The sequence below is a fragment of the Amblyomma mixtum genome, chromosome 3 (genome assembly GCF_055824585.1).
Source record: "Amblyomma mixtum isolate Tamu chromosome 3, ASM5582458v1, whole genome shotgun sequence".
Classification (NCBI taxonomy): Eukaryota; Metazoa; Arthropoda; class Arachnida; order Ixodida; family Ixodidae; genus Amblyomma; species Amblyomma mixtum.
In genome coordinates, this window is record NC_143014.1 from 122,780,781 (window position 1) to 122,808,575 (window position 27,795).

Genomic DNA, 27,795 nt, shown 5'->3' on the forward strand with positions numbered 1-27,795 from the left:
TTCTGCGGACGCCCTTGGAGCGAATCCTTCAGCGGAAGAGACGAACGGTGCGCGTCGTCAGTCGTTGTGACTCAGGCGTCGCAACTGCGTGTTTGGTTTTTGACGCACGCGTTATGACACGAGGGAGCAGCGAAAACGAGAGTCCGAGGTAGAGGAGAGGCGCCTTGCTCAACCGCGCGCTGTCGAGTGGCGGACACGGGGCGACAGGGAAAGGCGCTGACGGGCCGCCCTATCTAGATTCGCAGGAAGCTTTCCTAGCCCTGCCTAAAAGCGCTCGCGGCGTCGGCTTCACGGGCGCGCGTGTGGCGGGGATGCGGCGGAGGCGGAGAATAAGCCGTTTGCACCATTCGACCTTGACGGAGGAGGCGGCGTAGCATTGGACGCCTCTGGAGGTCTCCCCCGGCGCTTCCGAACCGGTTCGAACATGGACGCCTATAATAAAGATACGGCGCGTGTCCGGCACATCGTCTCGCCCGCGGGGATAGCGCGGAGAAACGCACTTTGAGGATTGGACTGGAAACAGCAGCACACGTCAGGATGAACGGCAGTACGGTAAGTGCGCCCGACGTCTTCCCCTGCGCTCTCTGCCGAGCAGAGCATCACTCCCCGTCATAGTTTCGTTCTTACATTCGCACTTTCCATGTTATGGAACATGGACAAAAAATTTTGAAAATTGCAAAATTGTAAGAAACTGTTATGCAAATATTGAAGGTAATGGTCCATTCTTTTGGTATGTAGCAAAATCTTTCTTTTAAAGTGTTTCCACCGATCGCATCGAATAGTTAAGTCTGCCATATATAGAAAACCAATGGGGAACGCTTTTGACGATAACTAAAACGTTAATAGAAAAATAAATGCAAGAGTACCGTCGAGTGACCTGTGGATATATGGATTGCTATAGTGAAATCTTTCATTATATGAAAAAACTGCGTTCATAACAGGTTTCCCGCTCAAAAATGCTTTTGTCCAGAATTGCTGGGTATGCTGTAATGTGGACAGTCTTATGAGGGAAATTAGCTCTCCTTGTCATTTCTCGAGTGCCAGAAAAGCTGCCAACAGAAACATGAGTGGTTAAAAAGAAAATGAAACGAACTCAAAATTCAACCTAAAATGCGTTCTGCGCGAGTCAGGATGAGCTTTCGGATCAAAAGAGCTGTTAAGCGTACTGCTATTGCTCATTTTATCGTGTACAGTGATGCCGATAGGCCACCATTTTGCAGTGCATGTCAGTCACGCAGCATTCTATTCGTCATTATTTACTCCTGCCCGCGCATTCTTTTTCTTTGCTCATGTAAAGTAAAAGTTTTTGCATTCATTTAGCGGCCTAAAGAAGTCATTAGGCACGTATGGCTGAAGCTGGCATCAGCTGCCTTACTTCGCTGTCTGTTCCTGAAACGGGCAAAGAGTTTCAACCTCTGACAGTCACAATACAAGGGGGAAGTATCTTTAGTCATCTAAAGAGAAAATCCACCCAGTTAGTCTAAAGAGGGAAGACATCTGAAGTCGTGCCTGCCAAGAAGCCTGAAATAAGTGGATTTGACCAGTGCTATCACAGATACGGGACGGTCCCGATGCAAGTAAGCAGTTGTACCGTGAGTTTGTCTTCTGCTCAGAAGAAACAAGTTCGTCAGTGAGTCCAACAATCGGCACTCCCTTTTCGGCAAAGACGAAACTCAGGAGTGCCGAATGTTGTCGGTTGGGCTGAATAATCTGCCGTTTACGTTCTCAAACACAATATAGAGGCCGTACGGACGCTGCTTTTAGGTAACCCCGTGTAGTCATGAGAGTGTGTTTTCGCACTCAAGCTATTTCTTTTCACATTGCATGCTTCACGAGCCGGGCTGCTTGAAGTGTGTTTGACGGCGCGGTAAAGCCGCTGAAACTACACGGAGGCACACCCGCCGTCAGAAGCGTTCACGCCACAGGGCTTGATTTTCAGCTTTTCAAGGCCATTTGGCGCCCTTAGTGTTCCACTATGCGGTTTAAAAGCAAATCGTGTGGCCCGAATATTTTTAAGCAAAGCTGTACGTACATCACCTGTCAGAAAAGTTCCCGGGCCGATCAGCTTTTGGCCGGAGCGAGATCGCAGGCACCGTTTGCACGAACGGCTACGTTAATTCGTTCGCGCAAGTTCGAGACTCCATATCGCAATTCCCCCTCCTTCTCTTGAATGACGAAACAAGCCAGTGGCAGCCACCATTGAGGTCACGGACGCTTTGGCGAGGCAACTTTTGCGACATTCGGCGGAAGCGCGACGCTGAGACGCGGCAACGGCCGGTATACTCTGCGCTATAGGAGCGCTCAGTCCACACATAGCTCCATTGCGTCTTGTCTGTCGTCAGCGATGTCGTCATCGATGACGGGTTGTTCAGATTTCCAGGAGTAGGCACACCCATTTGTACTGGAAGGGGAATAGGGGGACGCGGTGAGCAGCCGGGAAGGGAGGTGAATTCCCCGAGTATAGCTTCGCTGGCGTTTGTTGATCCGGATGACTCTCCTGCGGCCATAGATAGCCGCGGGGGCTGCTGTTGGGGGCGGCCGTGTCTTCGGTTGCCAAGGTCGGCCGTTGCTGGCCTGCGCATCCACTGCTTCCTTGTATCTCTATCACGTCTTCGCGGTTAACAACCATCTTTAGTGGTAGCAACACGGTGACAACGATTACCTCGTGTGCTGCGTCGCCTGGGGTTGAATCTTTACTTAGCTTTAGGCAGCCTGCCAAAGCGGGGTAATTACAAGATGAATGGGACGCCAAGCTAATACGTTTATAATGTGCATATTTGTGAACGTGCGTCGCCTATAGGTAAACGACAGACACAAGTAAGCGTTGCTTGCGAAAGGGTAGCGCTAAAATTATGCGCTTTGATTGGGGGAACGTCACGTAGCGATGAGGTTTTGGGTGCCGTAATTTGCCAAGTAAACACACGGCTCTGTGCTCAAGAGAAAACTTGGCAATGTCTAATAATTCAGCTCATTGCAGGTAAGAAAAAATTTCCCCTGGAAAAGTTTTGCGACACAAAAAAAAAAATGCAGTGGAGTTGCTTTCGTAAGCAGACATTCTGAAGTTACCTTTTATTTTTTCTCCTCCCTCTCAATAAAGTGCGCGAAGTGCTGGTGGAGAGGGAACCAGCGTGCGGCTTCGCGACCTTCGGTGCCCAACGCGTGGCAGAGGAAAGCTCCGCCAGACGCGTCACGTTCGACAGACACGCTCGAGACGCAGTTTTTTATTTATTAATGTCCCGGCATTCCATGCATTCCATGGAAAAAAAAAACTTCCTAAATAAGCGCCTTCCTTTGTATAGTAGATGATTTGGTTTGCTTTGGTTTAGGGGTTTTAACTTCCCAAAGCGACTCAGGCTATGAGGGACGCCGTAGTGAAGGGCTCCGGAAATTTCGACCACCTGGGGTTCTTTAACGTGCACTGGCATCGCACAGTACACACGGTACTCTAGAATTCCGCCCCCATCGAAATTCGACCACGTCAGCCGGGTTCGAACCCACGTCCTTAGGGTCGGCATCCGTGCGCCATAACCGCCTGAGCCACCGCGGCGGCTCTATAGTGGACAGGAGAAAGAGCATGCGTCACAGAGCGTTGCGTGTGACACTCTTCAACTTCCTGACTTGACATTGTTCCTGTATCTGCAAATTTAAATGTCAAAGAACTGGTATAACTAACCATTAATTACATAATAAAATTATCCTTTAATTAGTTCAAACAAATCGCACAATTGTCAATAAATTATATCGTGCTTGTGCTAAGCGACACCTTCTTGAACTTCGTTCCCGCAACACGCATCCATTATTTTTTTTCTCGCAATTTTTCTAAGCCCTTGTCTCCAGTTACGCGACAAACGGGTCTTGAGCCAACTTGTTTAGGAAACAACTCACACACGGCTGACAAGAGTAAATCATTGCCTAAAGAAATACGATTAGATTTGAGGGGTGGCGTAAATAAATGCCTAGCAGCAAATAATGGAAAGAACCGAATTGTTCCATTTATTGGACAGATGTTTCTCAATCCTCAACCTCCTTCCTCCAGAAACCAAACAAGCTTTCTTGAATTCATGCATTCATTCGACCAATAGCGGCTGCAGGAGCGTGTCAACGGTGTCATCCTCTCGGGAAAAATATCCGAATTTTATATGTGTACCATAATTTCAATATTTATATATATTTAATTTATTGAGTAGATGCATGGAAATTACAAGGCGCAATTCCGCGTGCTCTGTTATATGGCGTTTCGTGGTTAGTTCAGTCGTGCCGTTGAGACGCGAGTAACAACCTGAACAACGGCGGTTGAAGTCGTCGTGCTAAACTGTTTATTTCTTTATTTACTGCCCACGCGTATTTGCTTTCTCATTCCTGCCTCTATGTACCCGGTGCCCCAGCTAAACTTAGCCAAAGGTTAAAAATATACTTAGGCACAATAGGTGGAAGCAACGTCTACAGTGGCGTTAAAGGGACCCTGAAATGATTTCGATGGGCATGCATATTCTTGTGCAACAGATCTGTAGAGATGGTCTTTGTGGGTATTCGAGTCAAATTTGAAAGCTCTAAGTGGACACTATTATTTAGAAATATATATTTTTTAAAAAATCGCTGCTGGCAATAGCTTGCAACCGATTAGGGCGATGAGTGGCTACTGTGCATCGTTATATTTTTAACCTTTGGCTGGCACACCTTAACAGTGGACTGGCATTCAGGTTTCGTCTCCTGGGAGGATGGCCTCGATGTGCCCGATGAGGACCATTCAAAGGATGGCGTTGACTTCTTGCATTCGTCTTGTCCATTTCTTGCATTCGTCTTGGGTTTGAGGGAGTTTTGTAGTTTGCATAGCTGTATTTGCAGTGCGTGTTGTACTATGGGGCATTGCCATGGAGTGTTTTAGTTGATGAAGTAGCCGCCGCACATGGTTGTATGTTGGGTGTCTTAGCGAGCCCGCTGCCGTGTTTTAAGTGTTTATGAGTAATGTTCATGTTTGTAATCGTCATCATGTATGGCATCCAGGATTTGGTGTTAGATTCTCTAGAAAGAAAGATTTTATTACATATCAGAAAAATGGACCATTACCTCCAATAGTTCCCGTAAAAGTTTCTTACAGTTTTTCAATTTTCAAAAGTTTTGTCCGAAATTTTTGGACATGAATTTGTGAACAGCGCAGCGAGCTCCCGTTTCGGTAGCCCAACTGTGTAGCGCCAAACTAGAGTATAACTGTAAGTGGCACACTTAATTTTTGGAAAGGAATTTCCTTGAAAAGTTTCGGATGGCGGCGAATCGACGACTTAATTAACAGGAAAAAAAATGATCCAATGTTTCGGTTTCCTTGAAGAGGGGACATAAGGCCAGGGGAGAACACCGGATCTATGCAGATAAAAATTTAAGAGAGAAATCTTGCATTTACGACTGGTCAGGGACATCTCGCATTGACGTCAAAGGCATTCACCGGGATTACACTCATACTGTAAATGCCGGAGGTCTTCAAACGAGAAAAAGGGAGATTTTGAGAGCTTCAGGAAATAAAAAATTGCTTGAAGCGCGGTCACCCGCCCATAAGGGAAAGCTGGGGAGTAAGGGCAGAATAGATTCAATCAAGGAAGACTACGCAAGAGAGTCGGCGGTCTTTTTCCGCGTCGTCTTCCTTCTGTTGCCCCCGTCTTCATATGTGTCGTAATATTATCGCGGAGCACCGACCGATCAACCCTTTCTCTGCCTTCTCTTCTCGTTTTTCCTTCGCGCTGATTCTAATACGCCAGAGGCCGTTTTCTTGCTGACATGGTGTTAGCAGTGCACAGAAATTCACACAAAGGCCCTTTATATTATGTCGCCATCGCTCATGAATCCTGTTCATGAGCGATGGCGCTGATATTTTGATGAGCGGAGGGCCTATAGAACGAACACTCCGTTCCGTGCCACTGACCGCGTAATCGTCTTTTGCCTCGTGCACTGTTACTCCGAGGTGCCGAGACGCCGTGTTTTTCATCTTCTTCCAGTGGCAGGTCGTTCCTCTTCATATCTTCATATTTCGCGCCTGCATGGAAGGGACATTTTATTGAGGCCACAGCGGACATCAGAAAATCCCAAGTGTCATTTTGTGTTCTGGGTGCGGTTAGAGGGGCGATTCGCAGATGCCCGGGCTGCTGACGAGGCTCTCCATGAAGCATGTGCTCACATTTTTGCGGTTGTTTCGCAGGCTTTTCTCGCTGTCGCCCTGTTGGCCGCGGCCGCGTGCTGGGCGCAAGCCGCAGACCCCAAGGCCACGGCGGCCACCGCTGCCTCGACGGCCGAGCCTGGCGAGGGAGAAGGCGTCGAAGGGCGCATCCTGGGCTTCGGCAAGCTGCGTGGCGCGTTGCGGCAGCGGCACAACAAACGGCCCAGCCTGATCGGCTCGCTGCTTCGCGGACACAAGTACCGGGACGGGGGCCAGTTGCCGCTGGGCGGCGCCCACTACGGCCAAGTGCAGGGCGGCCAGCAGCACGGCTACCAGCAGGCCGCACAGGGCTTCAACCAGGGCAGCCAGGCCTTCGAGGGACAGGACAAGTACAAGAACCTGCAGGGCTTCCGCGAGACCAAGGGCTACCGCACCGAGATGGGCTTCGAGGAGACGAGCTTCAACCGGTACGGCTCGGGCACCGGCGCCTTCCAGGGAGGCTTTAACCAGCACGCGGCCGGCAAGTTCCAGCAGCAGGGACAGCAACAGTCGGGCTTCGTGGCCGCTCCCGCCCCGTTCGGCAGGCGCTGACCGCCCAGCGCCTGTGTCGTCAATAAAACTATTTATTGCCACCACGATGACTTGCCATCCGACGGAGTCCCCGTGAGAACCAGTTTAGGCTTCGTCCATTCTCCCACGGCGAGACCTGCAGTAGACGTTTCTCGTACGGGGCGTGCCGCTCTTGCTCCCTTGGCGGCTTGACTGGCTTGGCGCTGCAATCTCTGTGGCTTATCTATGGCAGATCTAGGAACGTAAAACCGGTTCTGCCGACTTTTTCCATAACAACTGAGAAGCGACGTCCTTTTTTCGGCCTGAAGCTAAAGGCGACGAAAACCGATAAGCTATATGAAGAAGGGAAAAAAATATTTTGTAATGTTGCCTTTGGAGCATTGAGTACAGGAAGCCAAAGTATGACGCAGTGTTAGTTGCCCAAGAGCACCTCGAACGGAACTGAAACCACGGAGGATGTGGTCGCGAGTGCGGTAGTCCTTGTTTCGAAGGATGCTGCAACTAGCAGGCGAATACTGCGAATTTGAGCACTGGCTGGTCGCATCACTTATGAAGCTACTGATGAGGCGGCTATGTGTACAGCTATCGCTGACATTCACAGCATATTTGAGGGTTTCTCTCTGACCGAACACGTAAAGCTGAACGGGTAATCAACCGAGTGGCACCATCGTTGTTCTCCTGTCTTTTGCGTCCTTTAGCTTCGCGGGCGCGCACTCCCCGGTCCTATGGCGCCGTTGTCTCATCGACTCGTCGTCGCGAGCTCGAACGTCAGGATCCTCTCACCGTGGATGCTTTCGCTCCGCTTCGCGGGTGCGCAACTCCGTATTTTCAAATAATCGTCGCCTGCGTTCGCGGCGACGTTCGCGCAGTTCTCATTTCCGGGCGGCCCACCTCCTCTGCCACTGTAAAGAGCGACCCAGTGAAGGCCACGGCTAGGTGTTGACCGCCCGCAGTGGCGGAAAGCGCGCACAGATCATGTTCGCCCTCTAGTACATGTGCCGACTGCAGCGGCGCGAGTGAGCTGCGGAGTGGTGGCCATTCGCTTGCGGAGCGGCGGACGTGACTGAGCGGTTTGCCCGGCTTTCGGCACAGAGCTAGCTGTCGGTGACGCTTTAGGCTGTGTTTGTCGGTGTTTTGCGCTGCCAGAGTGCGTCACAAGGTGTGGACGTTAGGTTCTCGGCTTCCACGTTGTGGTAGGCATCGTGCACGAACAAAGTTTTCTAAATGGCTTTTTGTGTCGCGGTTTGAGATCAGCCGCAGTGATCGTTGTGCAAACGCTCATGATTGCGCGAGACGACAACGTGAATTGTCGTCGCGGCATATATGTATACCGTCTGTTGCAAAAGTTTACAGCCCACCGCGCCGTTTATTTCAACCAAGTGTCACTTTTTAAAGCTGCGTCGGAGCCTGCTCTCCTAGAACGTTGGCGTCAGGCAATGCCCAGAACAGATGGGATATCCGAGCGACCACGTCTGCGCAAAGCACTTTCCCGAGTATACGATATAAAATCGTACTACGCAGAGTTCAATGCAAGGCACTTTTAAATGCACCCTAGAAACCGGTGCTGTTGGCGAATGCTGTACCCAGTATTTTTTCCGGATGTCCCAAATATCTGACCAAACAGGCAAGTTTAAAAAAGCTTGGTTTATTGGTTTATTGGGGTTTAACGTACGTCCCAAAGCAACTCAGGCTATGAGGGACGCCGTGATGAAGGGCTCCGGAAATTTCGACCACCTGGGGTTCTTTAACGTGCACTGACATCGCACAGTACACGGGCCACTGGAATTTCGCCTTCATCGCAATTCGGCTGCCGCGGCCAGGATCGAACCCGCGTCTTTCGGGTCAGCAGCCGAGTGCCATAACCACTAAAACCACCGCGGCGGCACCAGCCCTGCAAATGTATTTGATGCATTTATTATTAGTCTAATCGACTGTTAGTAGACAATAAGCAAATTGGCTATTAGTTCTGCTATGCGATTTTTCACTAGGGTTGCGATTCTTACGAGAGGATCACGTGATAATCCACTGCCGTTTTCGATAAACACTGCAACTGCCGGGTCTGGCTGATAATTTACACGCGCTTTCACGTAACAGACTGCCGCGAACTTTAAATGACAGCTGCTAACACCACACGAGCTGCACTCTCTTCTGCTGTTACTAACAGCTGTGCGGCTCAGCACTATTTCACGCCTTCTTCCTGCGCTCACTAAACCACACGCGGGGTGCAACCTCCTCTGCCCCGTCCTGTAAATAAACTCTCACTGCGTACTGCTCGTCTTTCTTCCATGTACTATGTATGTACTTCGAAGGTTCCTCGCCTGAAAACCGCGCTGAAAGAACTGCGGCCCACTTACAGTGGGTTCTGCAGATCATCGTTGCAAGTCTTACGACTTAGCAGTATGTAGCGTGATGTTGAATTATAATGGCCACAGTAATGCGAGACTTAAAGAGCAGGCAACAGCGGTAGCGTGAAGCTCCAGAGGTAGAAGAGTAAAGGCAGGGAGGTTAAGCTCCAGCGATCTGATTAATGTGCCAACCAGCCACCAGCTGCCGTGGACGCTTGAAAAACAATTAGTTCGTCCCTAAAGCAGATTTTTGACAGCAAGAACCTCGCGATCGAGGAGAACGTATGTGACCGCCCTGGAGAGCTTGGAAGGCGACGTGGTAGATTCTTCTTTCAAGACGTAGACACGCGTGAAGCAGCTGTGCGAATTTAACTCCACTTCTCGCGGACTTGCTAATTTTGGCTGCAATAGAGGGAGTCCGCTTAATACGAAGATCGGATATAGTGAACGAATTCCGCGGGATCGTCAGGTTCGTTATTAAGTGGGCTCGACTGTAAACAGTCGAGACAACTTGTAAGGAACAGTCGAGCCCAACAAACATGACGGTCACGCGAATTCCGTTCGTTATACAGTCGATCCCACTTATAACAGCCGCAGATATAACGAATGCTCGCTTAGTACGAACGAGGGTGGTGCTACCGTCAAAATATATATTGGGGCAATGGCACAGTGTCTCACATAGAACGAACTGTTGTGGCCTCAACACTCGGTTAGAGCGAACGCGAAGCTGTCGGGCCCCCGTAAAATAAAGTAAAAAAAGAAAAAGCGTGCGTTGAAAAATGAAAACGAAAAAGCACGCGCGCGCGGTGACGAAAGAGAAAGTGGCGCCGCCCGCGTCGCTGTGATGCATCCACGTGATTTGTTGCTCCGTTGCCACCCCACGCTGAGGGCATTGCGCCGTCGATTCTTTCTGTGCGATGGCACTGCGTTGACATCGTTGCCGCATCCGTGCCTTTCCCAGATCGGGGAGTTGAAGGCTGCCTCAATGCGCGAGCCCAAGGTCTTGACTTGCGCCTGGTGAGATGGAGGACTGTACGCCGACCTGCTAAAAGGAAAGCTGTCGACATCGCAACGAAGATGGCCATTGTTAATGAACTTGCTCAAGGTGCAAAAAACTGCGAACTGTTCAAGAAGTACGGCCTGTAGAAATCGACCATTTCAACCATTGCTAAGGGCAAGGAAAATATTCTTGGTGCTACCGTGAATGCCGACCCGACGACTAGAAAGCGCCTTCGGAAGGCGACCTACGCGGACGTTGAGGACGCACTGCTGAAGTGGTTCGCTGACGCTCGGTCTCGCAACGTTCCGATCAGTGGACCGCTGATGCTCTCCAAGGCTAAAGACTTAGCCTCCCTTTTGGACTTTCCCGATTTCAGCCCAGGCAATGGATGGCTGCACCGGTTTAAGGCTCGCTACGGAATTGTTTTCAAGGCGGTCGTCGGCGAGGCCGCGTCTGTGAACAACGAGGACGTCGATGCGTGGCTTTCCGACAACCTCCCAACAATCACCAGCTATGCTCCACGGGACGTTTACAATGCCGACGAGACTGCGTTGTTTTATCAGATGTTGCCATCTAAAACGCATGCCTTGAAAGGCGACAAGTGCGCAGGAGGGAAGAACAGCAAGGTGCGCATAACCGTTCTTCTGTGTGTCAATATGGACGGCAGTGACCGGCGGCTGCCTTTTGTCATTGGCAAGTCACGTAAGCCGCGATGCTTTGGAAGCTACGTGCCCGTACGTTACAGGAACAATACAAAAGCCTGGATGAGTCGTGACTTATTTGCGAGTGGCTTGTCGAGTTCGACCGCGACATGGCACGAAAAAACAGGAAGGTCCTGCTCGTGCTGGATAACTGTGCGGCGCACCATGTGCGGCCTTCCTTGAGTGCGGTGACAGTGCTCTTCTTGCTTCGCAATGCAACCTGCAAAATTCAGCCGCTGAATATGGGCATCATTCATGCGTTCAAGGTGTGCTACCGGCGGCGTGTCATCCAACGCTTGTTGATCGCGATTGATGCTGCCATGCCAGTTCGCATCAGCTTGCTTGCCGCCGTGGAGATGTTGAAAGCGGCGTGGATGGAACTCACCGCGGAGTGCATAGCAAATTGCTTCCGCAAGGCGGGTTTTGTGGGCCCAGGCACCGAGGACGCCATAGATGACCCACCGGAAGGCCGGTCGCACGAGGACTTGTGGCAACGCGTCGTTGACACGCAGCTGGCCGGACCTGACGTTGCCTGGGACGATTTCGTTTCTGCTGATGACGACGTCGACATTGCGGAGCCATGCACTGACGAAGCTATTGTGCGTGAAGTGCGAGCCCTTCCTGACTGCCCAGAGACCGACGAGGACGATGACGAGGATGCTGCTCTACCGCCGGTTGCTGTGAACGCTTCAACCGCGATCGGTTACATTGCGTCAGAGGCCTTGGCGATGAACATATTACCGCGCTGGAAAAATTAGAAACGGCAGTGATGCGATCAGCTTTGAAGAAGCAGACATGCATCACGGATTTTTTCAAAAATAAGGTTAACTTTCCTCTCGCTTGCTCTTTTTGCCCGTATTATAGGTGGTCCACTTACTACGAACTTTGGATACAACGAACAAATGCCGCGTGACGATCAAGTTCGTTATAAGTGGGCTCAACTGTATTCGATGTTCGTAGTAAGTGGACTTTCCGTATAACTGCCAAAAATATCAATTCCGGTAAAATTGGTTTTTATTTCTTAAAAATATTGCGTTATGCGCGTCTTCTTGTTAAAAGCAGGCCCGCGTAACGCAGTTTAAAAGTAGGCGCTAATGCGGCTCTTTCCAGGCTCTCCAGGCTGATCATGTCCTTGCTGAGACCCTTGCTACCAAAAATCAACTTTAGGGACAGGATACAACTAATCGTGGTTGAAGCGTCCGCGGCAGCTGGTGGCAGGTCGGCTACATTAACGAGATTCCTAGCGGTAGGGGAGTGCTCGTACTTGGCTTAAGACGGCTTCGTCAGAGAACACGGCTCTGCGATGTTGTGGTCCGCAGGAACGTAGTCATCCGTGGAAACATCTGGCCAGCTGCGCATAAATACAAATCTACATACGTCTGATCACCTGCGTTTTCGAGAGCTTCATCTATCCAGACAACACCAAACATCCTGAGAACGTCATCAAATGATCAGAACGTCCTCTTCCTTAGCAGGACATTCTGGGTACCTTTTGAGTGCTTCGATGGCTAAATGTTCTCATGAGGATGTTCTCAGTTTGTACTTTGCTGGACGGCTGGAGGATGAAAATTCCTCAGATGTCCCAAAATCGTCTTATCGCAGGGTAATACTGCCGAACCGAACTGATCATACCAGCTTTTTCTTTCGCACTGCTTCTCATTAATTAAAAACTGCCGGTTAATTAAATGATAAGTGTGTACAATAGTGAAGGAAAATCTTGTGACCCCAAAAATTATATGCGTTGAGGGGATAGCTTAAGATATTGTTGTTTTTACACCTGGTCTTATGTATCGCATGCTTCTAAGGCGATTGGACTGTTTAGATTTTTGGGCCACTCATTCTTCCCATTAAAGGGACCCTGAAATGATTTCGATGGGCGTATTCTAGTGCAGCAGATCTATAGAGGTGGTCTTGTGGGTATTCTAGTCAAATCTAAAAGCTCTGCGCGGGCCCTCTAATTTAGAAATTTTTTTTTAATTGCTGTTTGCAGTAGCTCGCAATCTATTAGGGCACACAACTCACCACGCGTCCCCTGCTCCGATGACGTCAGTGGACAGAATCGCCGGCCTTCAAGCTCAGGACGTCTTTGCGTTTTTGTTAGCTTGGTTGTTGTTGCCTGGTTGTTAGCTTAGCATGCTACTCCCGGTGAGGGTGAAAGAAGACAAGATAAGCGTAGAAGAAGAGGGTGAAAAAAAGAGGAAAAGGGAAAGAAAAGAAAGGGTGAAAGGTGACATCAAGCGTACTCAGCACTCACGCATTCACAAACACACATGATTATCAAAGGGTGTCCACCAAAACCGTGTCCCTAAGAAAAACTAAGAATGCTTTTGTCCCTCGCGCAGCCGAAGCCGCATCACTCCAGGGTCCAAGGACATGCTCCAGGTGCACGGAGCCGTCCTGTCGGAGTCCGAAAGCACTTAGCAGTGCCTTGCGATAGGTATTAAAAATTTGGCAGCGGCAGATCAAGTGTTGAAGACCCTCGCGAACACCACATGTCGGGCACAGAGGGCTGCTTGATGCGCCAATTGTATGAAGATAGAATTTAGTGAAGGCAACGTACAGACAAATTCGGTGCAGGCAATTACGATCACGTCTATCTAATTTAAGTGGCATGCGGAAGTCACAAGTGGGGTCGATACGAAGAAGGGGTCTATATTGACGCTGCGGATCACACTAAAAAGAGCATTGCGTCTGCCAGGATTTAGTAGCCAGTGGTCTCGCGCCATCACTACGAGAAAAGGGTATGGGTAGGAGCAAGGAAGTGTCGCCATGCGCCGACCTCGCTGCACTGTTAGCGTGATCGTTGCTTGCGAGGCCGCAGTGAGCGGGTAACCACTGCAGCGCAACATGGTGACGTAAATCACAGGCTTCGGTGTGCAATCTGTTCAAGTCGCCGACGATCTGCGCTTGAAGGCATCCTGATTACTTTATCGATTATAGTGCAGCGCGAGAGTCTCCGAAGATAACCCACGCTGTTGGCGGTTGTTTCAGAATGTAAGTAAATGCTGCTTGCAGCTCGGTAGCAGTAGTCGAGGTACGGTGACTGAGTTTCGCTGAAACTGTGGTGCGCGTTGACGGAATCCAGACGCCACTCGCTGATGAGATGGATGTGCCAATTGGTATCGAGGCCTATGCGGCGACGAAAATAACGCAGCACTCGCCGCATAGAATGTATCTGCTGCACTGTGCGCTGTCTGACGCTGGCTGCACGTGGTAGGTAGGCAAAAGATCGAGCTGACTGCATGGACGAGCTACGCGCACCACGTGATCAGCATGGCCAGCACGGCATTCAAGTTTCTCATATCGCTGCTGCTGATCCACGACCATGGGCAATATAACTTCACCTGACTGCTTTCGAATATCACTATCTATCTCTAGCACTATCACCATCAGTAGCTGTCAGTATCACTATCTATCACTATTTTTGACCATATATCTACTATCACTACTATCATTACATATCTATATGTTGCTTATCAAGTGATCCCGACCGCGGCGGTCGAATTTCGATGGAGGCGAAATTCTAGAGGCCCGCGTACTGTGCGATGTCAGTGCACGTTAAAGAACCCCAGGTAGTCGAAATTTCAGGAACCCTTCACTATGGCGTCTCTCATAGCCTGAGTCGCTTTGGGACGTTAAACCCCGTAAACCAACCTAAACCAGCTGTCTACGCTAGTTGACATCGCGTATGCCACCGTCGCTTGCTTGGGGGCTTGGCCACCGAGCGAACGCGAGCAATGGTCGTTCTCGCTGCCTCGCTACTTTTTTTTTCTCGTACGTGTCCACTCTTCACTCGACGAAAGAAAAGCGTTGCGGCCCTAAATAACTGCCGTGCTCAACAAAGAAAGTAAGATTAGAGGTTGCATGGGTGTTTGGTACGCGGCAGCAGAAATTCGCCACGCCACCCGTACCTCGATTGTGCTTTGGCGAGCAAGTGCGTTTGCGGTCGTCGTTAAGCCCGCTACGCGTCTTTACATAAGTTTTGCGGGCTTTGGTATCTTGACGACTGGTGCAATGAGCTCACTGTTTTGCTTCTGGGCCCGGTTGTTCGCGGTAAAAACACTGCGGCAACAACATTGCTTACTCGGCAGCGATGTAATAATCGTATATCATTTGCTGTCATATTTAGCATGCAAAAAAAAATTTGGAGAGGTCTTTTTTCTGCTTATCTGTACTGTCTACTTCCGTTGCTCTGATTTTGTGACCTACATATACTTGTCTGCAGGTGACAAGCTGTACAGGCATCTAAGTGTTGTCACTGACTGGAGTGATGACTTAAATTAATGGCCACATGTCCAGATGATACATCATTTTTTACATGCTGGAGAAGAAAATCCTTTCTGTTGACGCTAGCCAAATACGTCGCTCGTCTTCACCCGACGGAAAGCGATGCATATGGAACAGGTCGCAGTTGCACAGACGCCGCGGCTGTTGATTCTGTGCACATGGCTCTGCAGCTAGTTTTTTCCTCTGCGATAGTTGTTGGTGCAGCCAACAACAGCGCAGTGGTATCCTGATGACCTCGGCTCATGATTCATGTTCACAGTTAGCGTCAAAACACGTAAAAGCTGTTTTCTCGTGTAAAAGACAGCAGGGCACGAACGTCACTCAACACGTACCTCGCCGCCCACGCATACCAGGAGGAGAGGAGGAGGAGGAGAAGCGCCGCCGCGTGCGCGCCGGTTCCAGGCTATTTTCCTCCTCGCGCCGAAAATGGCCAACATGCAAAGCTGTTCTAGGGGCTTTATATCTACCGTATGACGGTGCTAAGCCCCCAGTTTCTTTCCTTTCCTCAAAACCAAACCGTATGTGACAAACGCATTATGGGCAGAATATTTCTGCAAGACGTGAATGCGCAGTCACGTGACACAACAGGGACGTAGGTTAGAGCCTCCTCGCCGGTTGTAGGCGCGCGCATTTTTAAAAATTTGTCACCTTTTTCTTCTTTTAGATGAGTGGATGGGGTATGGTGCGGCGGATGGAGCTAGTGGAGGCGTGATCCCCGCAGCGCGCAGGAAAGCGCCAGTCATTCGTATTGCAACGCCTCGATGAAGGCGAAATTCTATGAAGGCGAAATTCTAGAGGCCCGCGTGTACTGAAGGCGAAATTCTTTCGATGCAGGTGAAATTCTAGAGGCCCGTGTACTGTGCGATGTCAGTGCATGTTAAAGAACCCCTGGTCGAAATTTCCGGAGCCCTTCACTACGGCGTCTCTCATAGCCTGAGTTGCTTTGGGACGTTAAACCCCATAAACCAAACCAAAAATAGTGTCTTCAGCATCATTGAGATAAGAAAACATGCCACAAAAATTAGGTGGCATGTGGCGAGAGCAAAGCGTTAAATGCAGTGGCGAGAGCAAGCGAGAAAGTCCAATCCAAGTTTCCGCATCATAGAACGTTCTCCTCGTCAGGACATAAACTATAAGCGCTGGGCATATTTTTCTGTGGCCCGGCCTTCCCTTGGCATATCGTCACTGGCACCGCTCCAGAACACAGCTTAATTATTTCGGCCTGTTTTGTGCTTTGCGCTGGTTATGCGAAGCAACATACAATATGCCAACGAAAAAAACCTCGATCCAGCTCTGTTAAGTATAGCATCTTGTATCAGGCATTCGCAGGGGCGGGGATCGACACTTAAGTTTTGATTAATGGCGCATCGAATACTTTAAACGTTAACACAACAGTGCACAGGAACTATAATAAGCGAAAAAGCATTTGAAGACACCTAATTTTAGTTGCGTGTTTTCTAATTTGTAGTGAATTCGCTTACGAGCACGAAATAATTTAGAAATGAATTTCTTCTATCATGCTGTTTCATTGACTTCTTAACTGAATGAAGATGGGATTAGGTCACGTAAGGCATGAAAGAATTTCGGCTCATGAAGCAGGCTGGCATAACTGATTTTTAGTGCAGCGTTTATAATATGCATGTATACCATGGAGTTAGTATAATGTATAATTTCGATCCCTTAGCCGCAAAACTGTATCAAAGGATAAACTGACAGAAACAATGCGAAAGCGCCGTGCCTGTAAAATATTCCTTTAAAGACCACCTCCGAGGGCTTTTTTGAACATTTTGAGTTTATAATCGCGTCACATTAGAAACAATAAAAATAAAAAAGCGAAACCGAAACGGGTTTTTGTCGATACGATGACGTTGCTGATACTGTCACGAAACCTGTCGCGTGTGCGTTGATTGGCCAAATTGGCGACTGTATGAAACTGTATTTGTCTGAAATGACCAAAACGGCCATGCGTAGAGTGACGTCACTCATGCAAGGTTGCGTGTAGAAATCTCCTCGATTAACGTTACCGCCGCGACAAAAGTCCACCCCGCTGCGAAATCAGCCAGAACGACAAAACTGCGGGGAACGTACCGAGAAATTTTCAGTAAAATCAGAGAAGATAGAAAAAAACGCCGGAGTTGCCCTTTGCTAAAAGTGGCGTGACGTTCCGAAACTCACAGAGAGTGAATCTATGGAGTGAACAGTACAAGTTTCTCAAATTGTATGACACTCTGTGTGGAGTATGGGGCCACACTTTTAAATATGAAACCTTTCGAAACGGTATGAAACCGCGTAAAGGGTGCGTTCCAATTCTCTAGACGTCCGACAAGACGTCCAGTGTGACGTCTAGGAAGCCGTCTACATGTCTACATATTGGAACGTGTCTACTTCACGCGCCACCTTGCGGCATATAAACTGAACTAACATTTGGGAATAGTTGCACTCCTATGTTCTTAAAAATTCTTAATAAAACAAGTTAAAACCGCGCTGTTAGTAGTTTGCTAGTTCATATTTTATTTTATTTTTTCTGCAATAATGGTGCGTTCATCGCTACCGCTTCAGCGTACGATCTCACCTGCATAGCAGACGATCTCACCCGCACGATTTCCTCTCGCTCGATTCACAAATATAATCGTAGGTCCACAAAGACGGCTTTATTTGCCACCAGTTCCTATAAAAATCAAATTAACGGGATGACTGACACTTGAAAGATGGTGCGTCTCCGGGCTCCAGTGCCCGCCAAGAGCACGGCTCACTCAGCTCTGACTGCACCAGACATAACCAGACTAACCAGACTGCACCAACTGCTCCGCCATCTTTAGACAGGAAGTTAGCCTGCATCGATGTGGACTTCGGCGAAGCAGTCTTGTTGGACGGCTTCGTGAAAATTGGAACGAGTCTCAAAATGGCCGCTGTCCGGCAAGACGTCTAAGTAGACGTCTACTTGGGAGTATTGGAACGCACCCAAAATCATAAAACCAATACCTCCTAGAAAGGCGGAGGGCGTATTCAGAGGAAGGTGATCCTCGTTGCGATTGGCCAACCGAGAACAGACGTCACTGCTCTACTCTACGTCACTCTGTGGGGACTTTTGGGGAACACTGCGCTTCAACCGCCAGGGAAAATCTCAACTCTTCGTGAAAATCCTTGCTCACTATCCCGAGGTATCCCAAGGTGCATTTCTTGCTCGCTTGTTTATTTTTTTGCCTTGAGCATGGAGACGGACATGTGCGATGGCGTTGCTTCAGCGGTTTGCGACAAGGCGTTCTTCAATACTAGTAATTTAAAAACACCCATCAAGGATATTCATGGGGAAGGACGCAGTTGTTGCTGCGACGCGTCTTTTCTTTTTCTCTTTCCTCTGATCTCTCCTCTATCTGCACGCGGCAGCGGTGGTGGCTCGGCTCCAGCCAGTAGGCAGGCCCATGCAATTTCCTTTTCATCCTTCTCCCAGTCACAACAACATGTAGTAAGGCACGGCCGTTCTTGTGCGACTTACGTCCGAAGCATTTTGTCGCCCTTCGTGACCTGCGACGGCACCACAACTTCGAGGAAGAGGTGGAGAATCCAGTCTTCGACTCTAATAATAAAGGTAAGAAACGAAGTCTATAACTGTTGCATGCACGCACGCAGTGATCAAAGCAATAAAGGGCCAAAGCGGGATGCAGTCGCGCGCTTAGATTACCGATTGAAAAGTTGCAGTTTATTGACTTTTCGAGTGCGCGCATTTTAAGTTTGTAAACACAAAGCGCGTTCTTTTTTTTTATTTACGGGCTTACACTCACCTGGGGAAACTTGCACGTGGTTTTGTGCACGAAAACTTAGCGATGACATGCACGTTTTTAAAGGAACCATGAAGATTTCAATGGGCTTAGTCTAGTGCGACAGATCTGCAGAGGTAGCCTTTGCGGGCATTCGAGTGAAATGTGCAGCGTAAGGTACTATAACCTTTGAAAGCCATGACTTGTCATAGTCATTTTGCACTTATTTGTAATGTAAGGTATAGTTTGTACAAAGTTTAGGTAGTCATAGTTTTGACTCTTAGTAATTCTGAAGTGTAGCATGACTCAGCACTTTACTAGTAACATAAGGTGTGCAGAGTTTGTACAAAGTTGCGTAGTCATGCCTTGCACTCATGACTCATCATTCTGCAACATAGCATGACTGTGCACTTTAATGCTTTGGCATTCTCGCTGGTAAGCAGTCTTATGTGTGTCTGCAGAATTTTTTTTTGGTGTCCTAGCTCCTCCATAAGCAAAGTGACAAGCAGTGCACTCTCTTTCATATTTAAAGTGGAAAAAAACTGCAGGAAAAAAACTGGTCCTTGGAGCAGACTCGCTGCTACAGGCCTTGCTTATGCTTTGTTGCAGGCACCTGCAATGTCTCGACAGGACACACAACATTGTCGCGGCATGCACCAGCTTAGCAGCGCTGAAGCCATGGCAATCGCAACACGCAGAAGTGTGTAGGAAGAATGCCCAGCATTGTTCTGCCTTTAGAAGTCAACAGCGCTGACCTGAATTTGTGGTCAAAGGACAGGGCCATGTAAAAGGTTGCTGTGCAGGAATGAGTTTTTGCAGGATGTAGTAAAATTGAAATACTTCCATGTAACAGTCCGTGTAATAACTTAACCTGAACTTAATAATTTTCTCCAAAAATTGTTCCCCATGCGCTATAGCAGGAAAAAACAGTAAGCGAATGACTGATAAATTTTTAACAATAAAAAAGCTGGGAAATGCAGTTCTGCACTGCAGTTAAAAGGCTAAAAATGTGAAGCTAAATCTGTGATTGTCATGCGCACTTGGCAGAGGCAGAGCGCCAGTAGTAGTGCGAGAGTACTGCATATGTGCCCACTCCATAGCACATGCATTTTTCATTAGTGTATGTAAAAAGTACAAACTTTAATTTGGCCTTGCTTTTCAAAAAATGAAAGTAGAGTGATACACAAAAAATTGACAGAGAAGTTTTGCCGGAATTTTATAAACATGCAAAAGCAGAATTTCATGAACGTTGCCTTGTCTTGTTACTTTACTGTTGGCTTTCTAAGGATGCCTTATGCCGTTATTCATCTGCTATCATTGTGTACACGTTTTTATCAAAATGGAGCCCACCTTTGTTCACGCCTCAATTTTTAAAAATTTCATATTAGTCATGAGTTGTTGTTGTTGTGTTGGATTTATTGGCGCATAAGCTTTAGTCATGAGTGGTCATGGACTTAACATCATATGTTGGCATCGTGTCGTAACTATGTTACAATTCTGCTATGAGGCTGTGGTTGCTATGTCGCCGTTGCTATGCTCTTGGCACAAACCCACATACATCGCAGGATCTTGCTCGGGGTTTACCGTTCGGAATTGTGCTTTCACACTAATAATTAACTAAGACTATGTGGAGTGCTTAGTTAAGTTTACAATCTTTCCATTTCAGGATTTTGCGCCTGGAAAGACAGAGAAAAAAGCAAAACTTGCTGCCATTTTACAGCTTCTACAGGAAAGAAGGAATGTGCACCAAGGGTTTTTAAACGCTACCTGCACTGCCACCGTTCCGGCTCGTACGAAGAGCTTCCTATAGAACAGCGCCAAAGGCAGGAAAAGGGGCAAGGAAGCTGCAAAATCGGCAAACACTGCTTTGCTACTCTAGAGGTCATGGAGAAAGAGGGCAAGGTATATGTAGTGTTTCAAAAGAAACACTACGGACACTTCAATGAGGCCTGCCACCAAAGGCTGTCCCAGGATGATGCCAGAGTGCTTGCAGGTTAGCCACTCCTCTTGTACAAAGCATTTGTGCATGCTGTGTTGACTGTACCGGAATGTGAAAACGTTTAGAAGCTACACTCCACCAACCTTTCATAAATGGGAGACGAAAGTGCAATAGAAATGTATTTTAGGGGGAAGATATTGCTCATTAACTCGAGTGATCATTTTAATGATTTTTATTATTCTGTGATGCATCTATGGCACAAAAGAGGTGGGACAACACGAAAATGCCTATTGTAAAGTGGGAGAAGGCATGTCCCACAAAACGAGGGGGTGGAAGAAGTTATAGTAAGGCACAGCTTAAGAACCCAGCGGCCAATGCCCCTCAAAGGAAGCCTGCCATCCAATGGCGTCGACCGATTCTCATGATGTCATGGTTAATCCTAGGGGGTAGCATTGCAGGAGGGTGGCAGGTGAAAGGGGATTAGTTATGGCTTTAACTGGATTAACTGATGAAAATCAGCTGACGCCATTGACTGGGGGGTCTTCTTTAAGGGCCATCTGCCACTTCGTTCTCGAGTTGTATCTGACTGTAGTGCAATTCACTTGAGCCTACTTGGTCGCATCGAAGGGTGAAAAACAATTGATCCACGGCACATCGCTTGCACAGCACAGTCTGTACGAACTTCATGCCGTTTAGTTTAGAAATGCTTTGTGGAAGGGGTCCAGTCTTTCGAACTGAACATAATTAGGAATGTCATCTAGCACTGAACTACTCCAATGTCTGTTCTTTTGTTTTTCTGCTGGTTTCATTGACTATCCTAGGTCTGTCGCTCAATTGGCTGACGTTGAAACTTCATCCGTAAAAAGTCGGCTTGAGCTCCATGAAACGTGTCTTGAATGACTGACAGTTGCACTTGATGCTAGCCTCTTTTTTTTGGCTGCCTGTCAAAAGCGTAGGCATTTTGTTGCTGATCAATGCAACGCCACCAGTCTAATGGTTGTATAAGGGCCCTGTTTTTTCTCATAAGATAGATCGTCTGCAGTGAACTTTCATTAATTAGAATTATTTGGCTGTTTTGGCACTTCATCAGTAACGCTCACAGGAACGGCTGTGGTTTGAGTGTTCAGCTACTAAGCTGGAGTACCCGGGTTAGAACCCGGCTGCGGCAGCTGAGTTTCGATGGAGGCAAGAGGTGCCCACGTGCTGCGCAGTGTCAGTGCCCAAAGATCCCCAGGTGGTCGAAATTATTACGGAGCCCTCCACTACAGCACCTCTTTCTCTCTTGCTTCTTTCACTCCTTCTTTCCTTCATGGCATGGTTGAGGCAGTTACTGCACCATTTCCTTTCCTGAAAAACCACTAATATAAAACACAAGCCTGCACAAGAGTTGAAATCGCAAAAAAAAAAAAAACGAACAAGCAGCATTTATATTTCAGTTTATGTATGACTGGCATGCCCTCCAATTGTCTCTGACTTAGCAGCAGTCATTTAGGTGTTGAAACTGAAACAGCATGAGAAAAATATTCACTTAGAAATTACTCACCTGGCGTAAGTGAATTCTACATTGTGACTCGTGTACACTATTGTCTTGTGCAAAAGTCCAAAGAAACAAAGATCGCGTTCAAAAATTTGGTGTCTCTACTCCTTTAAAGGTTGCTGTCAGGCGAATTGGTGCATTTTTTGAATATGCAGAATGAAATGGGACAGGATGAGAAGCACACGTCCTTATTCTTTTCTTGTCCACATTTTCAGTGCTGTTATATTCTGCATTTATAACACGCTGTATATAACTTCCCTGTTTTGCATTGCAGTATGCAAGTTTAAACACTCAAGCTCATAAAAATAAAGTCCATCTGCCTTTGAAACAACCATTTTGTCGTGTGCTTTGCAGTGCCACAAAAGTGAAATGAAAGTAAGATAGAATGTCGTACGCCAAAAAAGGACGAAACAGGAAGGAAAACACAGAACAGGAAAGAGGCGCAACTTCCAACTTTAATGACAGGAAAGGAAACCAGGCGCTCTTTTATAGCCGCTGAGCTGCATGAGGGTGCGTGAACTAAAAAACAAATGCGGTGGTGGACGAGTGATAACAACACTACAACACAGCACAACAAGTCATAGGGAGGTCGCTATTACAAAAGGCATGTTGATAACTCATGCGAGCGTGAATGATAGCACAGGTTGAACGATTATGAAAAAGGATAGGAACTACCTCTAAGATATTAACAATCATGAAACCGATTGAAGGAAGCAGGCGGACTTTGCTAAGGGCATCTAAACGAAACCGTCCAAAAAAGCTAGTTCGTTTCTGGTGAGGAGAACAGAAGGCGTGCTAACGCAGTTGTCTTTTCTTTGATTAATATAAAAAGCCTCAATGACTTTTCTCGATTTTTTCTTTTGCCCTGGCTAGAAACCTGGTCTCTTGAAATTTCGGAAAACAATCTTTGCACCTGCTACAATGTAAAGCTAGATTGCTTCCCGTCTTGCTTTTTAGGGTCACATTGTGCTGTCGAGCACGCTCATTGAAGCACTGTCCCGTTTGCCCCACATATACTTTGCCACACGTCAAAGGGATCTCGTATACCACATTAGTGGTACATTTTGTGAACACTGTTTGATGTTTGACAGTACAGGCCTTTTTGACCCGCTTTCCTGACACCATCGGACATATGCTTGTAGCAGGTGTAAAGATTGTTTTCCGAAATTTCAAGAGACCAGGTTTCTAGCCAGGGCAAAAGAAAAAATCGAAAGAGAAGTCATTGAGGCTTTTTATATTGATCAAAGAAAAGACAACTGCGTTAGCACGCCTTCTGTTCTCCTCACCAGAAACGAACTAGCTTTTTTGGACGGTTTCGTTTAGATGCCCTTAGCAAAGTCCGCCTGCTTCCTTCAATCGGTTTCATGATTGTTAATATCTTAGAGGTAGTTCCTATCCTTTTTCATAATCGTTCAACCTGTGCTATCATTCACGCTCGCATGAGTTATCAACATGCCTTTTGTAATAGCGACCTCCCTATGACTTGTTGTGCTGTGTTGTAGTGTTGTTATCACTCGTCCACCACCGCATTTGTTTTTTAGTTCACGCACCCTCATGCAGCTCAGCGGCTATAAAAGAGCACCTGGTTTCCTTTCCTGTCATTAAAGTTGGAAGTTGCGCCTCTTTCCTGTTCTGTGTTTTCCTTCCTGTTTCGTCCTTTTTTGGCGTACGACATTCTTTCAAGACAATGTACCAACTAGCCCGTCAAAAAGTTCTACGAAAGTAAGATGAACTGTGTGTCACCTGTAAAAAGGAACAAAGTGGAAGACGAAGGAATCCGACCAGAAGTATTTGTCACTTTATTACACGGCTGTAGACAGATGAACCAGAGATGTTAACAGTTTTTTTCTGTACCATTTTCAGGCCGGTTAGCAGAAGGAGTGCCAGAAAAAACCATTGTGCACAACATCCGAGCAGGTACAAGTGGATCAAGCCCACGGATGCAACTTGTGACCACTAAGGACCTCCGTAACATTGCAGATAAGTTTAGGATTGGCAAAACAGAGCAGAGAGATGCAGACAATTTTAAGAGTGTTGAATTATGGGTCGAAGAAAGGAGGGAAGAAAATGAGTCGCCACTGTTGTATTACAGGAAGAAGGGTGACCCCAACAGTCATGATGGTGACTTTGAGCGAGCATTAATGACGTTCCCACAACGAGAGCTCCTTTATGAATTGGGGGCAGCGAAACTGTGCATTGACTCCACCCATGGCATAAATAAGTACTAATTCCAATTGACAACCCTGCTTACAATTTCTCAAGATGCCTTTGGTATCCCGTGTGCCTACTTGATTTCAAAAAGGGTGAACACGGGCACTGTGGTGAGGTTTTTCGAGGCCATCAAAGAAAAAACACAATACCATGTCAGGCATTTATGTCTGATGATGCCCCTGTTTATGGCAGTGCATGGGAGCAGGTGATGGGTCCCTTGAGGAGTCGACTGCTTTGCAGCTGGCAGGTGCTACACAACTGGAGCACGCACCTGAATACAGTCACAAACAAGGACTGCAGGAGTACAACAAGGGACATGCTGCACACTCTGATGAAGTGGACAGATGAGACTGACTCTCAACAGTTGCTCCCTGCACTTCTTGGTATCCACTCCAAAGAGCATCAGCTTAATTGCCTTTGGCTTCGTCAGAAATTTTGAGAAAACACGCAATGAGGGCATGTCAGTGGGCTTACTGCTATAGGCAGTACATTGGATTAACAAAAAATAATCACTTGGAGTCAATGCACAAGGCACTGAAGTACTCTCACTTTGGTGGCTAGGTAAATGGGTGATTGAATACATTAATCAAAGTACTCTTCAATTTCACATCCGAAAAACTTTACAACAGGTGTCAAAGGAGGAGCAGACCACCGCAAATCTGCCCTATTTAGGAAGCGTAAAGTGGGGATTGAGCTTTCTAAGTCCAGTACTGAGAGAGTGGGAGATGGCCAGTGGCATGTAAAGTCACAAAGTTGGGTGAACTTCAAGCACACAGTGGAAAGAACTAGCAAATCGTGCAGTGGCTGCGAGCTTCATAGTGAGCAGTGCGAGGCTTGCCACAACATGTACACATGTACGTGTTGACCATGCAACGCATGTGCACATGTGCAAGCACATGCATGCTGTTGCTATAGTGGAGTTACACTCGTGCCAGATGCACAGCAGCCAGAAAGTAGCATCTGACTGTGCTGGCGTTTGTAGGCCCTGCCAGCTGAAGATGGCAGATTTCAGGTGAGGGATTAGGATTATGTTATGAGCTAGTTGGCAGGCTATCCTGACAAAGTGCTTTAGCATAGGAAGCTCAAGACACAGCAGGGAAGAGGAGTGCCATTTGCTAATTTTCTTGAAGCCCACATGGTCATGAGAAAGGTGCGCCATCATATCCCATATCAAGCAGCACCATTGAGGGTGCACTACAGGCCTCTGGTATTTCTTTTCTAGTCATTCCTTTTTCCCGAAACTTTCCTCCTAGGAATGGAGAACTCATCCCGCCACGGCGCCTCAGTGGCTCTGGCGTTCTTAGACTGCTTACCCGAAGGCTGTGGGTTTGATCCGGCCATGGCGGCCACATTTCAGTGGAGGCAAAATACAAAGATGGCCATGTGCTGTGCAAAGTCAGCGTGCATTAAAGGGCCCCAGGTGGTGTAAATTAATCCAGAGACCTCCATTATGGTGTCCCTCATAGCCCATGTGTCGCTCCCGAATGTTAAACCCGACAATTAAGAAATTGAGCTATTTCAGGCCCCTCATTCCCTACTCAGAATCTGCTTGTGTGAGTACGCCCTCTCTGACACTGCTCAACAGAGAACTTCTGACAATTGGCAAACATTTTTCATCTTTGGGAAATTAGTGCACTCATTTTCTTGTTCATACCTGCCTTGCATTCACTATAATTTTATTTCTTCGTCATCCCTGCTTGATTTCATTTTGCCTGCATGTGATGCACTCAGAGAGGCATGCGCTCTTCAATAAAATTAGTATGAAGTGTCGCTCCATGCTGCATTCCTCTTTGTTGCGTCGTGCTGTCACAGTGCACCACCCTTTTAGGACATCTTGAGAAAAACAGCGCTTGCAGACAAAGGACCAGAACAAGAAGGACACACAAAAAAAAGACAGCGCAGTTGTGTGTCCTTCTTGTTTCCTTTGTCTGCAAGCGCTGTTTTTCTCAAGATGTACCCCAACCAACTCGCCCAGCAACACACCTTGCCTTTTAGGACAGTTGACAATATGTGGTTCTACAGTTCTGCAATGCATATGAGAAAAAGTATTCTTGACAAAAGGCTAAGCCGTAGCTGTCATCTTGCACACTGAAAGCTGCAGCGGAAACTACTATTCATCTTATTTTGCAAAGAGAATACTGCTGCAACAGAAAAACAGTATTACTCATTTTTCAGAGCATTGCTGGTGCAATTTGTGACACGAACTTATATTGCCATGGTAGAAACAGCCGTGAATAGCCTTCCCTCACATGATAAAGCACTTCATAAATGAACTTGCTTGGCTCTTACACAGTGTCTCTCCACCAGCCTTCCAAGCAATGAGCCTTCTGTTGTGTGATGGGAACACTGTGCCAATTTTGTTGCCTAGAAATTCTAAAATGCCCCTATTTGTCGAGAAGGCAGCTTAGATGAAACATATAGTGCCCAGTTAATGTCATTTCCTTTTTACTCATTAATGAAAAATGCTTCAAAACCCAACTGCAATGAAATTATAATTTGGCTAGAATGCCTGTTAATGTGCTGGGTGTGTCATAAAACTAATTGCAACAAAGTTTCATACTTCTCAGAAAACTGACTCTGTTGCTACTAGTGTTTAAAAAGCTGTGTAGTAGACAACGTGGCATGTCCATATAGGCAGATACGGATACCCGAGTGCCATACGGCCTCATGTCTGGCCCATTGGGAATGAACAGATTAAGGACAGTGTAGAGTGAAAGGCTAGGGGCTAAAATGTGGCTTGGCAGTCATGGGTATGGTGCTGTGGCAAAGTTCTTAGGAATTTGTTTCAATCCTGCAGATGCTGATTTCTGTTTCCATTCCAGGTTTCTGTACACCATATTTACTTAAATAATGGATGCATTTGCATAATAAATGCTTTCCCTACATCAATCATCAAAATCTGGGGAAAGTTCAACTGACCACACCATGGTTTACACCATGTAATAAATGCACCAAACTTACCATTCTAATTTTTTCCCACAAGAAACTGCATCCATGATGCAAGTAACTGCGGTATTACAGGTTACAGAATGAAGCACTGTCAGCCGTATTATGTGGCCGCAAGACCGCCTGGCGCCATGTGAAGAGGAATGCTCCCAAGGCTCATCACATCACATTTACTCCAGTATCCAGATATGGCACCCATTTCATCCTGCACGTCACATTCACCTCGGGCTGGTGATAGCCTGCCAGCTAGATTAAGAATGTCGCAAATAAAATGTCTACCTAACTGAAAACTGCGGTTGTATATATCGAAGATTTTTATTGACTTGTAGCAGTCTACATGGACAGGTTATGGTAAT

The 27,795-nt window shown here is 47.4% G+C and overlaps 2 protein-coding genes across 2 annotated transcripts; both read left to right on the forward strand.

The window, feature by feature from the left end:
* The first annotated feature begins 306 nt into the window (after positions 1 to 306).
* Positions 307 to 6,781, forward strand: LOC149351670 (uncharacterized). The gene is made up of 2 exons (XM_089581011.1): positions 307 to 552; positions 6,188 to 6,781. The coding sequence occupies exons 1-2, from the start codon at positions 538 to 540 to the stop codon at positions 6,734 to 6,736; spliced, it is 564 nt and encodes a 187-aa protein (XP_089437137.1). The 5' UTR covers positions 307 to 537; the 3' UTR covers positions 6,737 to 6,781.
* Positions 6,782 to 18,170: 11,389 nt separating this feature from the next.
* Positions 18,171 to 27,729, forward strand: LOC149351671 (uncharacterized). The gene is made up of 3 exons (XM_089581012.1): positions 18,171 to 18,637; positions 20,473 to 20,799; positions 24,146 to 27,729. Exons 2-3 carry the CDS (start codon positions 20,691 to 20,693, stop codon positions 24,508 to 24,510), a joined length of 474 nt encoding a protein of 157 aa, XP_089437138.1. The 5' UTR covers positions 18,171 to 18,637; positions 20,473 to 20,690; the 3' UTR covers positions 24,511 to 27,729.
* Positions 27,730 to 27,795: the final 66 nt, after the last annotated feature.

Excerpts from the sequence above, each read along its gene's own strand:
- LOC149351671 (XM_089581012.1), top strand. The coding sequence starts at position 20,691 with ATGGAGAAAGAGGGCAAGGTATATGTAGTGTTTCAAAAGAAACACTAC. Across the intron at positions 20,800-24,145 it reads TGATGCCAGAGTGCTTGCAG|GCCGGTTAGCAGAAGGAGTG; the intron begins GTTAGCCACTCC and ends TACCATTTTCAG.